The sequence below is a fragment of the Euwallacea similis genome, chromosome 19 (assembly GCF_039881205.1).
Source record: "Euwallacea similis isolate ESF13 chromosome 19, ESF131.1, whole genome shotgun sequence".
NCBI lineage: Eukaryota > Metazoa > Arthropoda > Insecta > Coleoptera > Curculionidae > Euwallacea > Euwallacea similis.
This window is the reverse complement of record NC_089627.1, coordinates 1,697,974-1,719,509: the sequence shown is the minus strand read 5'-3', so window position 1 is coordinate 1,719,509 and position 21,536 is coordinate 1,697,974. Positions and strand designations below refer to the sequence as shown.

Sequence of the window (21,536 nt, the reverse complement as noted above, 5' to 3'; positions counted from 1 at the left end):
TAACGACAATCATCCATGCAGAGGTACGTACAGATAACTAACGTTCATTCATAACGCAGGAAAGCAAGAGTGATGTCTTTATGTTTGATGCATGTGAGTGTCATTTGGCTTGCCAAATTTACTTCTTCTACTTGAACCTTCCTAAATCCTGAAACCTCATCAGGGTCTGTCTTAGCAAATCTAACACCCTAGGCGAAATTTTGAACCACTGCCCCCTCTCTGAAGAAAAGCCGTCGACCAGGAAAGTCCTGGTCTGCCATCTTAGGTCGTCACCCAGCTTCGCCCCCCCCCGAAGGTCGGCATTGAACCTCATGCCACTGTGCGCCACTCTAAACATATTCGATCTTCTGTTTATATTACAGATTAGGCTCTGCGCATCTGGGAAACTTAATACTCTCATTCGACCTTATTTCCCGCACTGCACGGTATTATCTACGTGATATGTGGTCACATTCACGGAAAAATTGAACAAAGCTCTCACTAGAAGATTTGTGCATGGGTTCCCATTACTATAAGTATTATTAATCGAAATCGGTAAGCATTTAATAAGTTTCAAGGACAACGCTTACAGCAAGTTTTTACAGAATAATAATGAGAGGACACTTAAGATCTTCACGATTCTTTCGACTTTTTTGCGCAAATTTCCAAAGGCTTTTTCTCTAGAGTATCGAGTCTGGAGAACGAGGCAATTTGGACCCAATGGACTTATTACGAGATCAATATCAAAGTTTGTTCTGCTCCTAAGTTTCAGCGTTCCGGGTTTTAGTACAGATAAGTATCAAGTCAGAGGTTTCTTTCTGTTACCGTTTTAGTTTTACTAAACTTCTAGCTGGTTTTCTACTAGCTGTAGATTGATTTGGAAGTAAGGTTTCTATATTGAATCAAGAGATTTCATGTATTTGACAAATCTCTTGCTTCTGAATGAGTTTTGGGGCAACTGGGATCGTCGGCAAGCACCGGGGGATCTCTCTGTAGGGCGACTTTATGAGGCTGAAGTTTATAAAATAAACTGCTCAAAATAATCTGAGGAACAAGGACAATTGTTGGCAAAAGCTCATATTGAAGAACGGGCCGATGCGTTATTCGCAGATGAGTCCCGGTTTGGATTTCGACCTGATACTCGAAGGCAACGCGTTTGGCGTGAAACAGGACAGTTTTTATGTGATTATGAATTTTATATGAATTTATTGTGAATTAATGTGATTATGTGAAGGTTATAGCCAAAAGTATACCTGTTGCTCAGATCCTTTTGAGCAGCGTGGTTGGAACAGGTTAAAGGGAATGAAAAGTTCTAAAGCGTCACCCATCGCGACCACTCGATTACAAGAAATTGATTGTCAGTAAACATGTAATGATGCACTATTAACTGAATACCCTGCCGACTTTTCCACACAAAATTTAAAACAAATATGGCTATTGCTTTTCAATTTTAAATACCTCGATCAGTAATAGTTCAGTCTATTCTTCGTCAACATAACGGTTATTGCCGGTACGCGAGTATTTCGAGGGCTTACACAGAGCACAATATTGACATTTCCCTATAGGATATGCATGAATAACATAGTCAAGTTAATTGATAACATGTGCAGAACATGTTGTTTAAGTGGATTCTGACGTGAAGGGCTTCGGGCGAGAGGTGACAGCACAGGTATGCGTATATGCCTTCCTACGTTACATCATGGCCCATCAGCCTCAAATTTTCCTTTTTACTTTATAATAAGTAATTATATTTATTTGATAACGTGATGGGCCTTTGTTCCTGTAAATTTAATTAACAAACATATCCCAATGGAAAATTCAATTTGGCTCTTTGTGTAAGCATCTGCCAAAAACAACAAAGCCAATGCGCAATTTAATGGAAGCCAATTTTCCGAAAAAATACTCTCTCGGAGCATTAAAAAATTGGTCCAGATTTACCGACCGCAAAATCTAACCTGGAGCTATGAAAACAAACTTACAAAGATACAATGTCGGCTTTGATCTTGTTGGTTGTTATAATATCCCGAGTTACCCGGACAGTAAATGTCTGGAGTGAAATTTCGAGGGTCGAATTAAGTTTGTTGCTTGTTTCGACAAGACTTAATTCTTTGATACAAACGACTGTTGAAAACTTCAAGAATTACCCAAAAAATATCCAGACTTCAAATTAACTAACTTTTTTTTTTGTAGGACAGGAAATCTTCACAGGTCCCGGCCTGTTTTTCTGATGACCGGGTTATGTGCGATTCATCTCCTGTGGAGGCACTTGTCCACTAAAATCTCCCTTTTTTGCCATGGAACTGTCTGGAACCGCCATTGGGCATTCCTTCAGACGGTGGACCTGAACTCACCTGAAACTGAAGAAAAATGCTCAACGCTTGACCTAATCCCGAAATATTCCCCCGAATAATTCCCCGAGAGAAGTTGCTAGAAAATAGGACATAAGAAGCTCAATCTGCATCCGCGTGTTTTCGTTCGCCTAAGTACTGAACTCCTGATGGAGATGAAGTCATAGACCTAGAAAAGCAGCAGCAAAAGAAAGCACTATAACAGAATTATACTTCGTTTAGAACTTGGTGTGAAACCAGTGAGGCCGTTCTTCTTACAGAAGGGTCTGGACAGTTTTGTTCACTACTAATCAAAGCTTTTTCAGCTAGTCTGGTTTAGGACATATCCCAACCAACCAGCCTAAGGTCGAAGTGCATACCAAAAGTGAGTCACAAGGAACCTTCCTCTGAGGTGCTGAGGCGTATAAGGTACAGTTTCAGGTACATTCAGATGAGGAAAAGCGGTATTCACATCAATTCCCATATTTTGGAATGTGCTCTTCAATATTTCCAGGAAGACATAAGGGATTGAAGAAGTACCTCTTGGAGGTACTCTGGGAAATGTTTTAGTTTTATTTCTGTCTGACTACCCTTCTCAATTCATCAGCGCGTCTTTTACTGATATTTTTCTGGTCCTTTGTTATCCCTTATAAAAGACCCTAAGAGATTAATTTCTAAGAACGGGGTAGCTCCACAAGTAAATTTTAATCGCTTTTCGTGCAATACGAAAGTGAAAATTACCTTTCTCTCTGGGCTCTAGATGATTAATCCAGGCCCAAATTCTTGGTTCGTGCAGGGGATCAATTGAATGTAGTGGACAACAGTCTCCCTCTGACCGACCTTAGTAATTATTGTATTCTATCTAACATTCTTATTGCCCACCAACACGCCATATTTAATATTATATCACCCTGTGTCGCCATTAAACGGCCATTTTGACGAAAAATTAGAGACACGCATATCTTTCTCATGATTTCTTTCCTCGCGTTATTACCTAGTAGTGTTTCTTTTATGTCCATTCATTTCCTTTTCATATGAAACGTTTTGTGCTTCTGGAGTTTATATGATAATGAATGGAGGGCTTTTTTATTACCTCAGGGAGGGCGATGTTTATTTTGGCAACGCTCACACGCCAATGCGTTGTGGCTACTAAATTTATCATAACACAAGCAGCGCGAAAATGGACGAATCGCGTATTGTTGGTTAAATTTGCACAAGGAAATTGAGCGTATTTCCAAAACTACATAACTGGTCTGCAGGCCATTGATAATTTATACTAAAGCAAATATAGCCGCAGTTTTGTTTAGACTTTTCTGTAATTAATTTAGCATTGCGGCCCTTTTAAGCAAACAATATGGGGAGTTCGGTTCCATTTGCACCGAAATTTATTGCCGACCACCACAGAGCAGGAGGCTTTTGGTGGGTATTGGAATTGGTTTTTTAAATCCTCGGCGATTACAAAAAATCCTCACCCATCACTCGCTATTATTACGTAATGCTCTTCGACACCCCTTTATGCCGCCGCTTCTCATTGCTAGGGATGGAGTGCAGCATCATGGAAGATCTATCTTCCTTTCAGGTCTGGCGCAGTTACAGTTATCCTTACATAAACAGTGCAACACACCAATCTTTAAGGCAAAATCTTCCCGAACTAACAATCGAATCGACGGAGAGAAACCTGTAAACAACGTATGCCCTGGGGATGATAATAATTTAAACAGATCCTCCCCCTGATCCTAAACTGTAGCTAATTCCGTTCTAGCTACCTAGACTAGCGAAATTAATTATATTTAAAGCTGGTTATTGATCGTTGGGAATTAAAACGGGAACACATCATTTCGGGAATAGTTTCAATTAGACGAGATCTAATAATGTACCTGGAATGGGTCCCAGATGACGACTGATACAAAACGATGCGAGTAGGACCTACTATGTTAAAGTCGTTTTTTGAGCAAACTTTTTCGAAATTTAGCGGTATTATGATCGCTCAGACTGAAACACGAGAAGTCACGTGCTAAACCTCATGGCACATTTAAGATTTCTTTGCTAAAGGACTGCAGAAGTCCTCTCCAAATAGGAAGACTATGGCCTGGTTGCTTCTATGATAGGGGCTATAGGTATTAATTGTTATCAATAGAGTCATTGGATGACAGGTCCAATAGGAAGTAATCTCTGAGATTGGGACAAGGTCCCATTAGACTTTGGGACAGATTAAACAGATATGCAAGACATCTCGATGTTGGTGGATTCAAGACATTTTGATAACAAACTATAAAGGCCAAAACACCGATTTAAAAAAATGTGCAAAACGCAGACCTGAAATGAATTTATAAGAAGCCGGTATTCGTTTAGATTGCTCCTTGGGGGCGTTTGTTGCGACAATGTTGGGAACAAATTTTTCATCAAAGCTCTATGTTATTAAAATCGCTGCAACATTAGTTTTGTTCCTCTGATGTTAAAGTTAAAACAAGAAGAGTCCGCAATCGTTCGATCGCCCTCGGGCGGAGTTTTTAAATTGGATTTTTTGTCGCATTAGTTGTTCGTAGCTGGTTGCTGATTCGAAGCCAAGTTTTAATCAACATTTACGTCCAACAAGAGCATAAGGGCTCATTTTTTGACAATTAATCCAGAATAAGTAAAAAAATCAGCACAACGCTGTAAGGGAGGTTCCATTAAAACCACTAAAAACATCCTGAAAAAGGAAGTTAATGGGGGCTCTCGGGTATATATATTTTACCCAACAATTGACTGGCTGGCATTTAGATAGGTACCTATTTGTTTGTTTAAAATTACTAAACAGAATCAAAATATTTCCAAATAATTAGAGCTGCAGCGCAAATGCATTTCCGGTGAAAATATTAATTGAAAAATACACGGAACAAAATCATTTTGATATCCAAATCAAATAATTCCTTTATGAACGTGCCTGCGATAATTTAAGCTGGCATTTCAATTTCAGTTTATTTTACCTGAAATAGAACTATTTGAATCCGCTAGTTATGTGCAGCCAAATTTCAAAATTTGAATAGCAAATAAAGATTTTTAATTACAAATCTATAAAAGAACTGAATAATTGAGCGAATGCATATACAACAATGAGCAAACAAAAATACTGCAGAGAGGAATGTAAATACAGAGGAGCATCCAAGTAAGTATCGTACTCGGCTTCTTTTTTTACTATTAGCTATTTAATAATATTTTTTAATATAAGCGTGTAAGACGGGCTTTAAAGCATCCACGATATAAGTACAAAAAAATCACCGGAAAATTACGAGCAGATTTTCTCATAAAAAGCTCCTATGTTTCATGGCTCCCCAACGTCCCCATTTCGATTTCTAGATGCATATTAAAATGTGGTAAAAATAACGTTAGTAGTCTAATTGAATTAGAGAATCCACTCTATTTTAGCCATCTGGAAAACCAAATAGAAACACATGGACATATCTGCTCTTTTTATGAAAAATTATATGCGCTCCTAGATGCTTTTCCAAATAACTGGAAAACGGTGACAAATACGGAAACAATGCCAGATAGCGAAAAGCTTTATTAATTGAACAGCAACTTTAAGCTTCGGAAAATAAACGGTCGGTAGTTAGCATTTAACAAAAAAGTTAGGGGGGGTAGAAGGCAAACCATCAAAAATACCTACCACTCTGTAAATTTTAATCCCAAATTGTCATTCATAGTCTCATAGATTCTTCATAGATCTGGTCGTAAGTAGAACTTTTTAAAATCACACAATGACAACAATAAAAACCTATAATTCAAAAAGTGGTTACAACTATTACCTTGTATTCGAGGATTTTATTCGCATTATTTGCATGGTAGCAACGCTGCAGTCAGCTGCTCGAAACAAACAATGTTTGTTCCAGCTATTTCCACCGCTTAACTTTACCCATTTAATTCCACCTAAATAAAAAAGAGAAAAAATCACCAATCAAACAACGATTACGTGGCTAAAAATCAAATCAACCATTTGCGATGGGGAGATGAGTCAAGTCAAAAACCGTCATAAATTCCTTAATGATTGAGTTCTGAGCATGAATCATTGTTTTCAAAAGAAACGGTAAGGGAAAGGAACAATCATCAATCAAATAAACTCTTTTTTCATAGAAAAGAAGATATACACAAAAGTAAATAAAAACAAGAATAAAGGATTTCAAAAGTAACACTGCAGGTTTTTAATGTTAAAATAGCTTTAATAAACATTTTTAAGTAAAATCTATAATACGTTAGTTAACTGCTTATTAATAAAAATAAAACAAGGTACATGACACAGGTATTTAGTTGTGGTAACTTTGGTTTATTTATTGTTAGTAGTGCATTCAACATCTTCAGAATGGATTGAGTCTACTCCTTTTTAAATGCTCCTATTTGCTTCACAACGGTGGGCTTCTTTTCTTCGGCGAAGATCTTTTTCTTACTATTTACTATAAAAGAAGCAAAAAAAATGTCAGAAAAATTTTAAAAAGTGACCATGCCAAGAGTGGCGAAGAACAAAATCACTAAAAAACAGAAGCCTTTTAAGCACTCAGTTTTTGGAATTTGTTTACTATTCCTACATAATTGTTCATAATTCAATTTGAAAGAAACTTGCACGGAGGCTATGTACATCGTATAACCTCTGATATGATCAAGACATTTTGCCTTTTGTGGAGCCTTACCTGTGACAAGAGAAACAGGACCTTTCGGTCGTTGATTTAACTCATCTTCTTTCGTGGGCTTAATGTTGTACCCAGTCGAGCTAACTTTGTAAATTGGCAGTGGGATTACAGTTGAGGATACCGGCACTAAATCTAAACATCGAGATAGTAGTTAAAGAATTTCTTTCAAATAAGAAGTCACTGCTAAAAATAGACTTTCAGATAATTAACAGGAGCTCCCAAGGAAAGCTCCCACGTATCGAGGACAGCTCATCTACATAATGCGGAAATTTTCTAAATCAAGATGATGAAATGAGAAAAAGCTGTATGTTAAAACGTGACTTTTAGATAAAGCAAAATTACGTATACTAAAAAAAAAACAAATTAAAATAAAAATACACACCTACGCACAAAGAAACGCACCTTTTTCAAATATCTTATTCTCATTCACTTTGTACATGGTCGGCAATCCATTGGCCAAGGTAAAAGTAAAAAACAGCAAAAAGGTGATTTTTATATCCATGGTGGATACTTGATTTGACCAGATGGGTCGCTGATGGCGCACAATACCGCGGCAAACTAAGACCAAGCAAAAAACGAGAAACAAAAATCGCCATCTGATCTTATTGGTTTTTATTTAAATGAGGAATTTGCAATTTTTTTAAAGTAGAACACACAATTTTTCGTCTTAAACAAGATGAGTGTTACAGGTAAATACTGTCTTGGTCCGTTGTAGCAACAGTAACAAGTGAAAGTTAGTCAATAGTCCAGGAGCACATTTGGAAATTTTAAGGCGATATTTTAAGAAAATCTGGGAGAACATTGACTCGTGGGCTATAAAACAACCTACTTATTGTTTAAAGACCTTGTCGTCAGATAAAAACGTTAAAATGTCGTAACGCCTTTGATTGTGTCTCTTTTGTCCAACAAAGTTGCCCCGGTCGGGAAGGAGAGGCAGGTGCTTATACACCTGCAGATACATTGCAATACACACAATACATACAATAAAAAATATTATTAAATATATAATTATATTTCTCTAAAACTCTGTACTTATTGAATTAAAGTTGCTACCACTCCAATTCACCAGGGATGTACTTCTCGATCAAGCCCTCGTAATAAGGCCACAAGGCCTCGATATCAGGAATATTCGAGCTCTTCGTGTAGAGATCGTATTGACTGTAAAACGGTACACAAATGGAAAACTTCGTTTTTTTTATTTAGACAGAAAACCCTACTTGAAGATTAAAACCCAATTTTTAGTCTCACGTTGATCCTTTTCAGTCATAAAGTGTCCGTAGTCATTCCCAGTGTGCCAAGGGTAGAAACTGTGGAACCTAAAACAATATTAGAGAGGTTGATATTATCCTCGCTGCCCCGTAATTTTCACAATTCGCTTACATTAATTTCACACTCAACTCATCTTAATCTAATTCAAAAAGATATTCCCTCTGATATTTCGTTCAGTGCCATTCGTAAAAAAGACCTTTAAAACTGCACGAGGAATCAGAATAATAATAATAATAATAATTGCAGATGACAACGAAGTTTTGTGATCTGCTTTAGATTGTAACATACCCACGAAAGCGAGTAACCTAAACTTGTAGGGGTAAAGGGCGCCATAGGCTATAGGGTGGGTATTTGACTTCTTAATGAATTCGACTATTGAACTTAAACTCCATAACCCAGGGTAAAACATCAAAGACTACTTATTTAACTGACATAGAAGTTGCATCAAATCAAAACATTGTCAAGAAATACACATAAGGATAGGCCAGTTCTTACAACGGAACCTGGAAGAGACATCACTCTGTGTACGTCGCGCACAACAGATTCAGTTTGGAATGAGTCGTGGTATGAAAGTAAAGTGTTAATAAACGAATAATTGACATTATTAGGATAAATATTAGAAGAACCTATGGTGTTAATATTGGCACGCATAAAGAAAACAGAGTGGTAACTGTAGTACCTAGAGTTTAGCACTACTTTTTGTGTATACAATTATTACGTGAATATTAAGGATGATTTTTGAAATATACCTAATCATTTTGAGTGCCTGTTCAGGCAACTTGGCCTTATTGTGCTTTAGCATCCTGTAGAGATACTCGTCATGTCCCCAGGAAATAAGTAAATTGTCCAATCCACAGTTCGGTTGGTACATGCCATATTTCGTGCTGAAATAAAATCATTGATAAATAATTCTGTAACCCAATTACAAGTCCCTAGAGAGGGGGTTTTCTAAATATTGCCGCGAAGTCGGAGAGGAACTGAACGTCTCCAGAGATTTGGGCCTCATTAAACTTTCACGTCTATCAAGAAAAGTTAAAAAGTTTTTCCGTGTCGTAAAAAGTGGAAAAACAAGTCTAGGGCCGTAGATAACACGGTTAACGGTGTCGGAAGACTTAATTCTGCATTGGATATTAGGGATTTTTTTACACCTTGCTCTCGCGAAAAGACAGAATCGGGCTTGGGTTTTTCACTCACTAATTACTTTTCGATGTATTAAATTTTGAGCTTTGCTCGAAAAGAACGAGAGTACCATGAAGTAGCATGGAACGACCTATAGTCAAGCTAAAAAAGGAATAAAGAGAAGAAGATAGATGTACTGGCTGTATTTTCCATTTACAGGGATGTCAAACTAGGAATGCTTTATCACAAAAATTATCGATATTTTCCAATAAAATATTCAGCAAGAAGAGTGCAGAACTCTCAGACTGATTCGAGAAATCAAGGGTAGTTTTGAATGAATTCTCCAGATTGCTGTTTATTCAGAATTTGTTCACTTTATCTCCTTACCTTGACGCGAGCATTGCATCTGAGCAAGCTAGACAAAAATACAGTGTCCCAGAAAAATACAGATATGAAAAGGATACCACCATAATCAGCCGTCAGATAGCCGTCTACTTACGATGCAATGAGTAAGATGTGCAATTTCCGTATATTTCCAAAGTAAAGTAAGATTACCAACATAAATATAGATTTTAAACAACTTAACAACAATTCAAACTCATAACCGTATTAAATGTTAGTTTATCAAAACTTCGGATTATTCTAAAACAATTCAGAATATGAAGGTAACGGAAGAGAATAATAAAGTTCAAAAACGAGCCACTACCTAAAAAGCGGTTTCACTGTAGTACTCATACATATTAAAAAAAATTACGTGTTGTAATTGCTATGATTTACATCGGTTCTTTTTAAATGGAACACCTTGTAGATGGATTTAAAACAGACGCAGCACGTGCCAGATTTAATACAATCACTTTATTTCCAGTGCATGAAAAATATCTCAAGTCTCAAAGTAAATTGCGATTATAATGTAGAGAATATGTGGTGGAAGAAGTAGTAAAGCCCGTGGCCTTAATTACCTGAGACCTAATTCTCGAGAGCGAATTCTAAACGCGACAAATCCGTCCCGTGACATAAGCTGCCTCCTCCGCGAGAACTAATTTAGTTATAAACCTGTGAAGTTGCAAGAGTCAAGAAACTTTGCCATTTTGTCGTTAAACACGAGAGTTGCGGAGAGGTTGAGGAGCGCAGATAAGACGTCCCCGCCCGCTCATCATAATTAATCTCTTCTGGATGTGTCAAACAAATTTTCTTTGGGCCTTTTATGCCCCGCTCGCGCCGCACGGAATCTGAAATGTGACCCAAAATCTCTTATTCATCATTTGCTATTCATGAGATTCTGTCTTTTAACATTTCTGCTTAGCAGCCAACTCGGAGGGGGATTATTTAATCATTTCCGACGATGTTCTCTATCAAATGCGTCAAGGGCTTTGATTTTCTTACTTGTACTTGGGGTTTTTGCCGTCTGGGTTGTTTTCAAACGAGATGTCTCGGTACACGATGCTGGGAGCCCAGTCAGCACCCACCAAGAAGGTATCGCCCACTACGCACCATTGGGGTTCATCATAAAAAGCCATCACCTGAAAGAAGGTAATATATCTTTAGTTTGATTGGTCAGTTGGTGTTATGGTCAGAGATGTTTAGACCTACAGAAGTAGAATAATTTTGATGTGAAACTATCTATTCCAAATACTCAATTCTGGATAAAATGGCGAACTGCACATTCTACACATAAGTACAAGCTAAAATAATCCGTAATAACTTGATAGCTTTGCTTGAAAATTTCCACTAATCGAAAAAGAAAAATCAGACGATTCAGAAATTCTCATAAATAAACTAAAATTATAATTAATTGCAACAAGAAAACACTTACTTTTCCAGCATCATGAATCAGTCCGGTAAGATGGAACCAATCGTCATTTGGATAATCTTGCCTAATCCTTTCAGCAGTCTGAAAGGCATGCACAATATTTGGAATATCCACGTCCGGATCACTCTCATCTACCAGTTCGTTCAGTCTTATCAGTGCATTTTTCATTGTTGATTTGAAAGTATTGAAGCCACACCATTTTTCATATTTTCCTAATCCATTATACAATAATAGATGAACAATGTAACTACGATTGATATTAAAGATCGGAAAACTTATATTTTCATGCCGGTAAAATCCGGTTAGACTAATTTCCGGATTTTTCGAAACATATCTAAGTGAGGGTATTCTATACCTTTCACAAAATCAACCGTTTGGTTTGTGTGCATGTCTACATAGGTAAGCCTAACTCTTTCCCGAATCGGATCATCTGGATTAACTGAGAAATCTCTAAAGGTGCCTATATCTTTCTCAGCAAATTTTGGCTCAGGTCTGAGTAATTCTGAGGGATCGATAAGGTTGGTTTGCGGCTTATTGACCTACGAAAACATAATGAAAATTGCCAAAACCACCTTTACAAGTACTGAGCTGCATAGCATATAATAAGGATACTTACAAGGATCCTCATTTTTACTTATTTTCACACCGAAACCAACAGCAACACAACTGCCCGGCATTCAAATCTATTATTGATTTTGAAACTCAATTATCAATAGTTCACTATCAAAAGATATCCTCTCTACCCTTGATGATAAGTCAATCAAAGAAACTTTGTGCAACAAGTCAAATGTTTAATACCAAATTGTTTTTATTTTTGGGTGCAGTTATACTTGATAATCGGAGCTATAGCAAATTTGTTTTTGTTGTTATCATACTGTTACACGAGTCTCGATTTTGTAATAGTGGAATGTTTTTTGTAAATGGTGGGTAAACATAGAATAGTACGTACGTTTTAACTTAAACCTCCGACAAATTTAAATTATTCAGTGGGTCATTAATATAAATCATTTCAATAAACAACTATTATAAATTAAGTGTTTACTTACCTGTGGCAGAAATCTTGGCAATCTGCTATACGTCAATCGATTTTCTTTTTTTCATAAATTTGTATTTTTTTTCAAGCCCCAGAGTCAATTATCTTTATTAAAATATACACTTTTTTGTCTCTATCTTTTTCTAACTCTAATGCCTTTATATTTTTTCAAAGATTTACTTCTTTTTTTCTCATGTTATGCGGGGCAAGCTGTGTTCTTTTCAGTTTTTTACCTCATCATTTCCATTACCAAAAAATTATACAGTGTGTCTAATGCTATTTGACACATTTAAAATGCCAAAAATCCGTATTACAGACTAGAATTCATAGGAACGAAGGAAGAAGGAGCAAGTTAATAAAAGATAAACCAAGTGCGAAACGAGACATGCCCCAATGCAGATTTTTGGCTGACAATTAACATTTAAAAGATAATAGACTACCAGGAATATGATAATAGGACTAAAACACTACGCCTAGATTCCAACAAAAATAACATTGGAAATTTATACACTCAAAGCTAAATATATGTGCCCAACTGACAATAGGCTTAAATTATGCCTCTCAAAACTAGAAAGAACTCGATATTGGAAAATTTCGCATGGCTGATATGCAAAACACAAATTATGCTTATTGTGAGGTATAATTCCAACCAAACCGCCAGAAAAACGAACCGACTATGGCATCCGAAAGCTGAAAATGAAAGGCATTCGCCCTAGTATTTTAACAACAATAAATTGCAAAAAATACACTCAAACAAAACTTATTTAAACAGCCCTTAACGTCAAGAATTCTGTCACGGAACAACTATCGACGCCATGATCGGTCCTCCTCGTCCTCATCCTCGTCGTCTTGGAGGAGTGCCTCTTCAGTCTCGGGTGCAACCTAGAATATTACGTTAAGAATGTGGTCAATTATTTGCTTTATTTTGTGCCTATTTATGTTCAATTTGTTACAAATTATTATTGTTAAAAATTTTGTTGCAATATAATTTAACGTGCAGCTCACCTCATCGTCTCCTTCCAATAAACTTTGATCTATCAAATGATCTTCATCGGATTGTGACAGAAGAATGGTTCTGGTAGACGAACCTCCACTCCTCTGAGTCTGAAGACGATGAGCGGCACCCGATTGCCAGGTTATAGACAAAGTCCGATCCTACAATAGTTAAATGAAATTGTTATAAACAAAGGCTTGTCAAAAACTTCCACCTTACATCTCAAAAAAACGCAGAATTAAACCATAAAAATATCGAACTGTAAATGTTAATCGAATCTTTATATTTAATATCATATTTAACTGCATCTAAAGGTTTACATTGAGTATACAAATAGACTTAAAGAAGACCACCTCTTGTAAAACAAATAGAAACTGATTTTCACAAATTAAAAGTATATATAAAATAAAAACTATAATAATTTTCCCCCATGGCAGTGGGAAAGATTTCATTTATAGTAACAATTACCTGAAAGTGTTTCCCTTTTACTAGAGCATTTTCAGCATCTTTCTTTGTTTTATAACTCAACGTAATGCTGGGCAAGGATGCGTCGATCGAGTATTCAGCTACATCACCGAATTGCTGAAAATAAGTATATTTTATTACTTAACAAATGTAACAACTAGCTCAAATAGCATTAATAATATAAATATGTATAATGTTTTTCCCTGATGCAGTCGTACCTTTCTGCTTCACGACTTGTTAAGTATAGATACATTTCTACGACTTACCCATCAATATATTTATGATCGATCTATGACTCCTCAAATAATTTCGTGTTTGGAACTTGGACTTACCTGGAAATGTGTTACCACAGCCTCCTGTTCCTCAGCTTCGTATCCAGACACCAGCAACCTAGCAGGTCGATGATCCACCGTTATATGTTTCGAAAAGGCGGTCGTCGACTGGGACTGACCAGGCACTGGAGCAGACGCTGCAGTCTTGGTCGTAGTAAGATTGTTGATTATTTTGCTGGCGGTTTTTACTTTTCCACTCATCGCTAATGCTAAAACACCATATATAATAATGACAATATCCAAATTTTCAATTACGGCAAATGGTTGGAAGATTGGAAACCATATGATACCGGAAAGTGAGTTAGAAAAAAAGAAAGAAAGTCACTCACTATAATTGTTATCCACTAAATTATTTTTTGACAATAAATGCCAGCTAGCAACAGGGGTAAATCTGTTTCGGCTACGCCCTCTAATCGGCATCTTGCTGAGAGTCGCCGCTTTAGCCTTCAGTTCTGTAATTTTTCTCTGTAACTCCGTGGTATCAGCACCTTCTTGCTGTTTTGCAATCACATCCAATTCCATGTCAAGCAGTTCCTAAGAGAGAGAAATTATTGACAATAAAATATGTTTTTCTGTTGTTACCAATGTCAAAACCTGTTGTGTGGATTAAGCTAAAGGAGATTTAAAAAAAACGTAACAATTCAGGTTAAGACGTGTCGCAAAAACGTTTCATTAAAAGGGAAATCGTATTTATTATATATTTCTCGCATATGACAGCTAAAAAATATCTCTACAGAGGAAATATTATTCTGTTACCTTTTGTATATCTTCTTTAGATTTAACTCCACCAGTGGCAGTTTTGGCGGCCAAAGTCGCATTCTCCAGGTCCTTTTTTATTCCTTCTATAGATTCCTGTGTTTTTTTTATCGTGTCTTTAATTACATCCCTTTGAGGTCCTGGAGGCACTATAAAAATCATTTTAAATATTTTTTAATATCAAAGTCCATCAACTTTGTTTTAATAATTTTATATATATCTTATATTTGAGTTTGAGTTAGCACCCTTGCTACAAAATCAGATACTTACATTTCGACATCTTATCTAGGAGTACTTTCTGTTGCGACAACTGTTTATCTAAAAGTTCCTGTTTCCGTTTCCTCAAATTACTTTGTATTTTTAGTACTTCTTTACGTTGTTCGTCCTTGCTTTTACTCATCTAGAGAAAAAATAGAATTAATATTACCTAATAAAATACTACAAATCAAATTTGTCATAAACTCTAGCAGCACACGCTCAATTTAACACTTAGAAACAAGCCATGGTCAAAAAAAACATTACCACAGCAGAATTTTACAATGCCAATACAATAGTACAGCACATTTTACTTCTGCCTCCATGTGAGTCTTACTCAGACCGTTAGTTTCACTTATGTAAGCTGGTCTCCTACAATTAGTAAGTTCGATTTATTAGAATAAATCACCCACGCTTTTCTTTGCACAATAATATATTGCTTGACCTTGGAAAAATGAAATGAGAGTCGCCTCTTTTGTGCTTATGTGTTAGCTCATGAACTAGGCTAAAAATATTGGACTTGTCGTGTAGTCCATAATATTAAAATGTCCTTGCTTTAGTACTTACTTTAACTATGAAATGACATCAAACAATGTATATCACCAATCATGAAGAGAATCATTAATTTTAGAACTCAAATATACCTTAACTTGTGCAGCCAACAACTCCTGATTCTTCTTTATATCAGCAGCTTCTTGAGCTTTACTTTCTTCTTTGGTCAACTCGGGCTTAATCTCATCTTTTACAGTGCCGTTTTCACCCTCGCCTTCGCCTGCTTTGGGTTGAACTAAATTCAATACCTGGAAGAGAAATCATAAAATACTGCAACGAGTAACCTAAGTAAATTATTAAAGAGGAAAATACATTTTAGTTGACAGATGATCGTTCAAAGGACATGCAAGGAAAAATGTTAAGGATATTGGATATCATTCACTTCACACACATTTCACTTTGTTTTTAAAACATACTTTATTTGTGTTTGGAGGTCCACCCAATCGATCTTTAATCGCCCCTTCATGAGCCGGTGGAACATTCTCTTGCTTATTTCCATCGGCGTCGTGCCAAAACACTTTAATAAACCGGTTATTCAACACCGCTTCGGTGCTCCTGTAAGCTGAAAGAGCTTCGCCATGGTTGGAAAATGTAATAAGAGCACCTTCGATATCACCCTCATAATTGACCTAAAATTGAAGCAAAAACCTGTCTTTAGAAATTATAAACCAATTTTAAAAGTGATATTCAATATATTGGTTTTGGTTCTTATATTGGTTAAAGAAATCTATTTGGCTTCACTGGCTAAAAAGTACTCACCTGAATATTGACGATTCTACCAAACTTGGAAAAGTGATTGTTGAGATTGGTAATGGTATTCAGTGGTATTGGGACCTTCTTCAATTCAAGACTGCAATTTGACATGTTTTTCCTGGGGCCCAGTCTATTGAAGTCAAACTAAAGATTTTAAATGTCATATAATTAAGTTTGGAAAACAATGTTTTAGATTAAATAATAGTAATTCTACTATATTCTAATCATGATCGTAGAAATATTTTAATGGCTTTACCTTCTTCTTATACATTCCTGTGTGCATGTGAGTGCCCTCCATGCCCGAATGGGACATCGGAATTCCGCCGGGGCCATAACTCTGCGGCGGAGGACCAGAGGGATACCCGCCTGGTGGCATCATTCCCGGAGGTTTTGTGCTGTCCATTACCACAGGCACAGGTATCAACTCTCTTTGAAAACCAAGATTTGGCGGAGGATGTTGTGGAAACTGGGCCATTCCTGGTGGCTATAAATTAGAATGTATATGTAAATGTTAAAATATAATCTTCCAGTTAAAGTTCTAGAAACTTTGATCCAATACATTATATACATAAAGTACAGATTATATTCATTATGTATAAATATACACATAGTTTTGAAAAATTCAGTGCCAATTAATCTCTATCTGCACCAACTATCTGCCCAACTTTTTACTTAAACGTGAAACTGCTAGAAAATATCATAAAAAACATATACATATACAGGGTGATCAAGTTAAGCGATGGATGAATAAAAGAGGGCAGTGCTACTTTTACTTCCAGGAACAATTTGAGACTCGACGCAAAGCGGAAAACCCGCAAAACATTTTTTTAACATAATAAAAACTGATTAAATAATCCTCATACTTACTCTAACGCCTCCCATGGGTCTGGGTCCTCTAAACCTATTCCCACTCCACATCTGCGGCGCCTGCGGGTTGTACGGATTATCTACGGGGTGATTGAGAGGTAATGCTCCAGGAGGTAACGGTACACCCGTCAGAGGACCCCCGCCGGCCATCGTACCTGCCACGTCACCATTGGCATTGTAAGATAACACTCTGGTTAAAGAAGAATCTTCTAGTACAACCGGATCAATGCCGTGGTCAAATGGACACATTTCTCCTTTCATGCAGTAACCTTTTTCGTCAAAGTCTCTACACCTGCGTTTGGAAGGGTGCTGTACTATTGTTGAGCCGGGCTCGGAGTCTGCATGGTTACGCTCCTGACCAGGAGTTCCAGGACTGAAAAAAGTTTCAAATGCTGATTTCTTCTAATCGCTTTAACCACGGGTAGGAGTGAGAAAAGCAACTTAGATTTTTAAACTAAATAATAATCTTACCTAGGCTGATTTTTTGGATCCTTAACATCCTTCCTTTCCCTCTTTTCAAGTGACCGTGACCTGCTTCGGCTACCCCTGAATCGGCCCCGATGAGAATGCCTGGGACTTCTAGACCTTGATCTAATCCTCAGAGGACTCGGGCTACGAGACCTTGACCTTCTCCTGTCATACCTTCTTCCAGGAGATTTGTTTCTCCATGGTCTGATTCTATCTCTTTCAATCCTTTCTCTTTCCCTTTTGTCTCTGTCCACCCTGTGCGACTCTCTGTCGACTCTCTCCCGGGATTTCTCTCTGGATCTCGACCTTTTGGTCCTATCCCAGGATCTGGATCGGGATTTTGAACGATTGCGCGATAATGAGCGGTGCCTGGATCGTCGTCTCGCCAACCTTTCATCTTTCTCCTGAAAGTTGGAAGTAATGGCAGAAGGTACAAGTGGGTTTCCATGGGCACTGTCTGGACCTACAGTAGTATCTCTGGGAGTGTTATCAGAATTTCTTCGGCTTTTGACGTCTTTCTTGAGATCTTTTTTCTCTATGTTGTTGCCATTAACTGCTTCGCTGAGATTTGGCAGTTCACTGGGCTGGATGATAACTTTGGTGTCCTTTGCCTATTGTGCACAAATAAAATTTTGCACACATAATAATAAAGTAAGTACTGCTTGTACAGTAAAAGGCACATCAGAATAATAAAATCAATGAACATTATTTAATAATTGCAGTAATGCAAAGAGTGTAGTATTTTTGATACCTACAGTGCTTTGTGCCAACAAAAGAATATGTATGAATAAGTTTGGTGTCCTTTAACAGAAAATTCAACACTTAAACTTACAAATATTCTTGACAAAATTAGTCCTTTATTAACTCTATTTGGTCCAAAATTTAACTGAAAGAAATAGTTACTGTAAAAGCTGGAGTGAAAGGGAGGAGTACTTGTGTTTACACTCTATATTTTCAATTCTGTTATAACCCAAAAGCCTAAGAGAAAACATCCAAGAACTGGATAACACATTGCTTGAAGGTCTTATTTAAACTTACCATCAAACTTACCTCTTTAGGTTTAGATGGCGCAGGAGTAGGAATATTTGGATTTGGAGGATTAGCACTTGGAATTACAGGAGTGTTGATGTATTCCTTGCTTGTCAGAGTCTGAAAGACTAGGTTCACGAAGGTCTCCGTTTCTGAAATTAAAATGCATATTTAAATAATAATAAATAAAGATAACCAAGGTTGGCTGTTTCCTTAGAACAGACGCATGTTAAAGGTTTTGAAACAAGTTGATTTTTAATATGTAAATTTTTTTTAAATCTTCCTAATTTTCAACTGGCATCAAATTTACAAACACTTTTGAAATCCCACAGGGAAAAAAGTCATATTTATTTAAATATACTGATTGGGATCCCTAGTGTTAAGAATAGTTGTTTCCATGATACATCCATTGATTTGAACATTATTAGTTTACAGATTCCAAACATTTATACTGAAATGCGGATGCGCACCATTGTACATAAACGCGAGGTAATTGCAAAAGTAGAACATTTGAATTCTTATTTGAACAATATCTGAGGCCAGTATCACAGAAATCATAAATATGAGCAAAAAATTTCACATGAAAAAACGATTTGTTTTGAAGCCATCTACACACACATATTCAGTGTTCGTTACTTTGAGAATCGCCCTGTATTTCCAAGTAGGTGGTCCTTAAAAATAGACTGGACACTTTTAAACTACTTACCTCTCTCTAAGAAAACTTCAAGTTGTCCAACCATACTTTTTCTGAGTTCTCCCTCAGATTTGTCCTTTTTGATCAATGCAAGGACATATTTAGCTAAAGCCGCCGGGTCAGCCTCACACCTGAAAATGGGGTAAAAATAGGGTTATGTTAGCATTATCTTCTTAGTTTTCAAATTGCTAAAAATTGAGAACTGCCTTTAAGGAATTTCGGGAAATAGTGGGCTTTGCCTGGAACCATCTGTTCAGGAGCTTATGGCTCAAAAGGAGCAAAATTGCCGTGTATGGGGGTCAACTTACATTGGCTTCAGAACAGCTGTCAGCCAAGTTTTAAAGGCTTCTATTTGTTCTATTATCATGTTGGATGGTGGTATATTTTGGGAAACAGTAGTCGTAAAGTTCAGTAGAACAAACGGGGCACAAAACAAACGCAAATTTCTAAGGAATTATGCAAAATTACCAGCACAACTATCTAAACGAAAGACTGCATCATCGAAAGTCAGCCATCTTCTGTTGTTCTGATTTTTTGTGATAATGAGGCTGTCGAATCAGTCAAAGAACGTAGGAATTTTCTCAAGAGATATACTTAGCGTACTATACTCTATCCTTTATTCATGGAATATGTTAGAGGGTGACATGTATATAATACTCGATGCGCGAGTAGTTAAAACAATGATGTTATATTTCACCACCAGGTTGTTAGAGGATCACGTAAACTATGTAGAGAATAAACTGTATATGTAATATATTACTTTAAAAAATCAAAAATAATAATCTTAATCCCGCAATTTCAAATTTGTTAATTCATAATTAATAATTAAGTTTATTAATTAAAAGATAATATTATGTACAAGTTAAATACAAGTTCAAACCATAAGGGCTACATCGCGCAAATATTTCCTTGTCCGTTTAATAAAACATATTTAATTACAAGCCCAAGATTCCACCTCATCTGCCAAATAAAAAGGAATATAGAGTAACGCTACTCGATAACTTGAAGTCTGTTTCGTAATACAAGAAAACTGTCACTGTTATTCTATGTTTTATTAATAATATCAATTAAAAGTTTGCACAAACCGAGTACTCTTGACGTTATGGTGAAGGAAAATGAATGCTAGAATAACTAGCCGAAAAACGCTTATTTTCTTTTGGTTACATAAAACACAGATGAAATCTAAGTACTAGACGCATCAATAAAATTACGAGGCTTACTTATTTACCTGGCGAATGAGCAATAAAGTGCGTTGCAATATTCAATTGATCACATGTCTTCATGAAGGAAATCGTGCAATATGTACGACAGCATCACATGCACCCATAAACTTGACAAGAGTTTACCGTGCAATTAAGGGGTGTAATAACCTCTTAATTAATTTTTCACTTAAATCTTCTGTCTAGTTAACACTTGAATGGGACGTATTTGGCAACGTTGCGCAACAGATTTAATTTATATCTCGCGGAGTTGCCATTGTACCATAATATTATTAGGTACTGGGAAATAATAAGTAATTTTTTTAACTCTAGGCTGATAAGTAATTATCAATATGCACCATTATTTTTACTAGTTACCTTCATTTTTAGAATATTAATTGCCCTGTTGTCTAACTAAACGCGCGTCCACTATTCGAAAATATTAATTAATTCATAATTATATAAGTATGTAGTTCCTGGTACATGATGTGTTTTAATTACCATTTTTTCCCATTTATTATCAATAAGGATAAAATGCATTGAAACAGAAAGATTAAATTTTAGAATCTATAGTTTTTATTTCACCCTGTTCTGTCGTCTGCGTTACGTGTAGTTATGCTACGACTACGTAGTGTAGTGTAAATGATTGATCAAAGGACTACTCATTTAATTTGTGTTTTTATGATTTTATGATTGAAGATACCTATAGTCGCATGAAATTTATCTAATTTAAATAATCACTATAGGAACTGCTTGTAGGTAAGTGCAATCGGAAGATTAGAGAGCTGTAGTATGCAAATATTTATTGAGTTGTCTATTATTTTTCGGATTAATGATTTACTTACTTTTTGGATAAATTGCAAGCAATTTGGCTACAAAGCTGACAATAATATTTAATTAAAATTTAAAATCATGAGAAATTAAAATCATTTTCAAAGTCATTCTAAGGGTTATTGCCGATTATATGTATA

General features: G+C 36.3%; 3 protein-coding genes across 3 annotated transcripts in view; all 3 read right to left on the bottom strand.

The window, feature by feature from the left end:
• Positions 1-6,484: 6,484 nt before the first annotated feature.
• On the bottom strand, positions 6,485-7,565 carry LOC136415051 (uncharacterized). The gene is made up of 3 exons (XM_066399419.1): positions 7,373-7,565; positions 6,971-7,102; positions 6,485-6,736 (listed from the first exon to the last, which is right to left on the bottom strand). The coding sequence occupies exons 1-3, from the start codon at positions 7,470-7,472 to the stop codon at positions 6,657-6,659; spliced, it is 312 nt and encodes a 103-aa protein (XP_066255516.1). The 5' UTR covers positions 7,473-7,565; the 3' UTR covers positions 6,485-6,656.
• A 136-nt stretch (positions 7,566-7,701) lies between these two features.
• Positions 7,702-21,536, bottom strand: part of Miox (Myo-inositol oxygenase) — an 80,271-nt gene continuing 66,436 nt past the window's right edge. Inside the window, exons 2-8 of the mRNA XM_066399416.1 lie at positions 11,785-11,825; positions 11,524-11,707; positions 11,172-11,380; positions 10,742-10,878; positions 8,989-9,123; positions 8,188-8,286; positions 7,702-8,128 (exon numbers count right to left, since the gene is read on the bottom strand). Coding sequence (XP_066255513.1) covers positions 8,020-8,128; positions 8,188-8,286; positions 8,989-9,123; positions 10,742-10,878; positions 11,172-11,380; positions 11,524-11,707; positions 11,785-11,796 — 885 coding nt within the window. The 5' untranslated portion in view covers positions 11,797-11,825 and the 3' untranslated portion in view covers positions 7,702-8,019. The remainder of the gene's footprint in view (positions 8,129-8,187; positions 8,287-8,988; positions 9,124-10,741; positions 10,879-11,171; positions 11,381-11,523; positions 11,708-11,784; positions 11,826-21,536) is intronic.
• Positions 12,275-19,904, bottom strand: swm (Zinc finger protein swm). Its single transcript, XM_066399396.1, has 16 exons — positions 19,675-19,904; positions 19,379-19,497; positions 18,694-18,824; positions 17,647-18,254; positions 17,176-17,548; positions 16,565-16,792; positions 16,315-16,452; positions 15,972-16,184; positions 15,648-15,803; positions 15,019-15,148; positions 14,749-14,897; positions 14,322-14,526; positions 13,993-14,201; positions 13,664-13,777; positions 13,207-13,356; positions 12,275-13,083 (listed from the first exon to the last, which is right to left on the bottom strand). The coding sequence occupies exons 1-16, from the start codon at positions 19,731-19,733 to the stop codon at positions 13,006-13,008; spliced, it is 3,060 nt and encodes a 1,019-aa protein (XP_066255493.1). The 5' UTR covers positions 19,734-19,904; the 3' UTR covers positions 12,275-13,005.

What these genes read in the sequence shown, in the direction of transcription:
- LOC136415051 (XM_066399419.1), bottom strand. Translation starts at nt 7,472, where the DNA reads ATGGATATAAAAATCACCTTTTTGCTGTTTTTTACTTTTACCTTGGCC. An exon ending in GAATAAGATATTTGAAAAAG is followed by an intron (nt 7,103 to 7,372) that starts GTGCGTTTCTTT and finishes CTCGATGTTTAG; the next exon opens with ATTTAGTGCCGGTATCCTCA. An exon ending in TCCTGTTTCTCTTGTCACAG is followed by an intron (nt 6,737 to 6,970) that starts GTAAGGCTCCAC and finishes CTTCTTTTATAG; the next exon opens with TAAATAGTAAGAAAAAGATC.
- swm (XM_066399396.1), bottom strand. Translation starts at nt 19,733, where the DNA reads ATGATAATAGAACAAATAGAAGCCTTTAAAACTTGGCTGACAGCTGTT. An exon ending in GATCCAAAAAATCAGCCTAG is followed by an intron (nt 17,549 to 17,646) that starts GTAAGATTATTA and finishes AACTTTTTTCAG; the next exon opens with TCCTGGAACTCCTGGTCAGG. An exon ending in TGTTGGCTGCACAAGTTAAG is followed by an intron (nt 15,149 to 15,647) that starts GTATATTTGAGT and finishes TTTTTTCTCTAG; the next exon opens with ATGAGTAAAAGCAAGGACGA.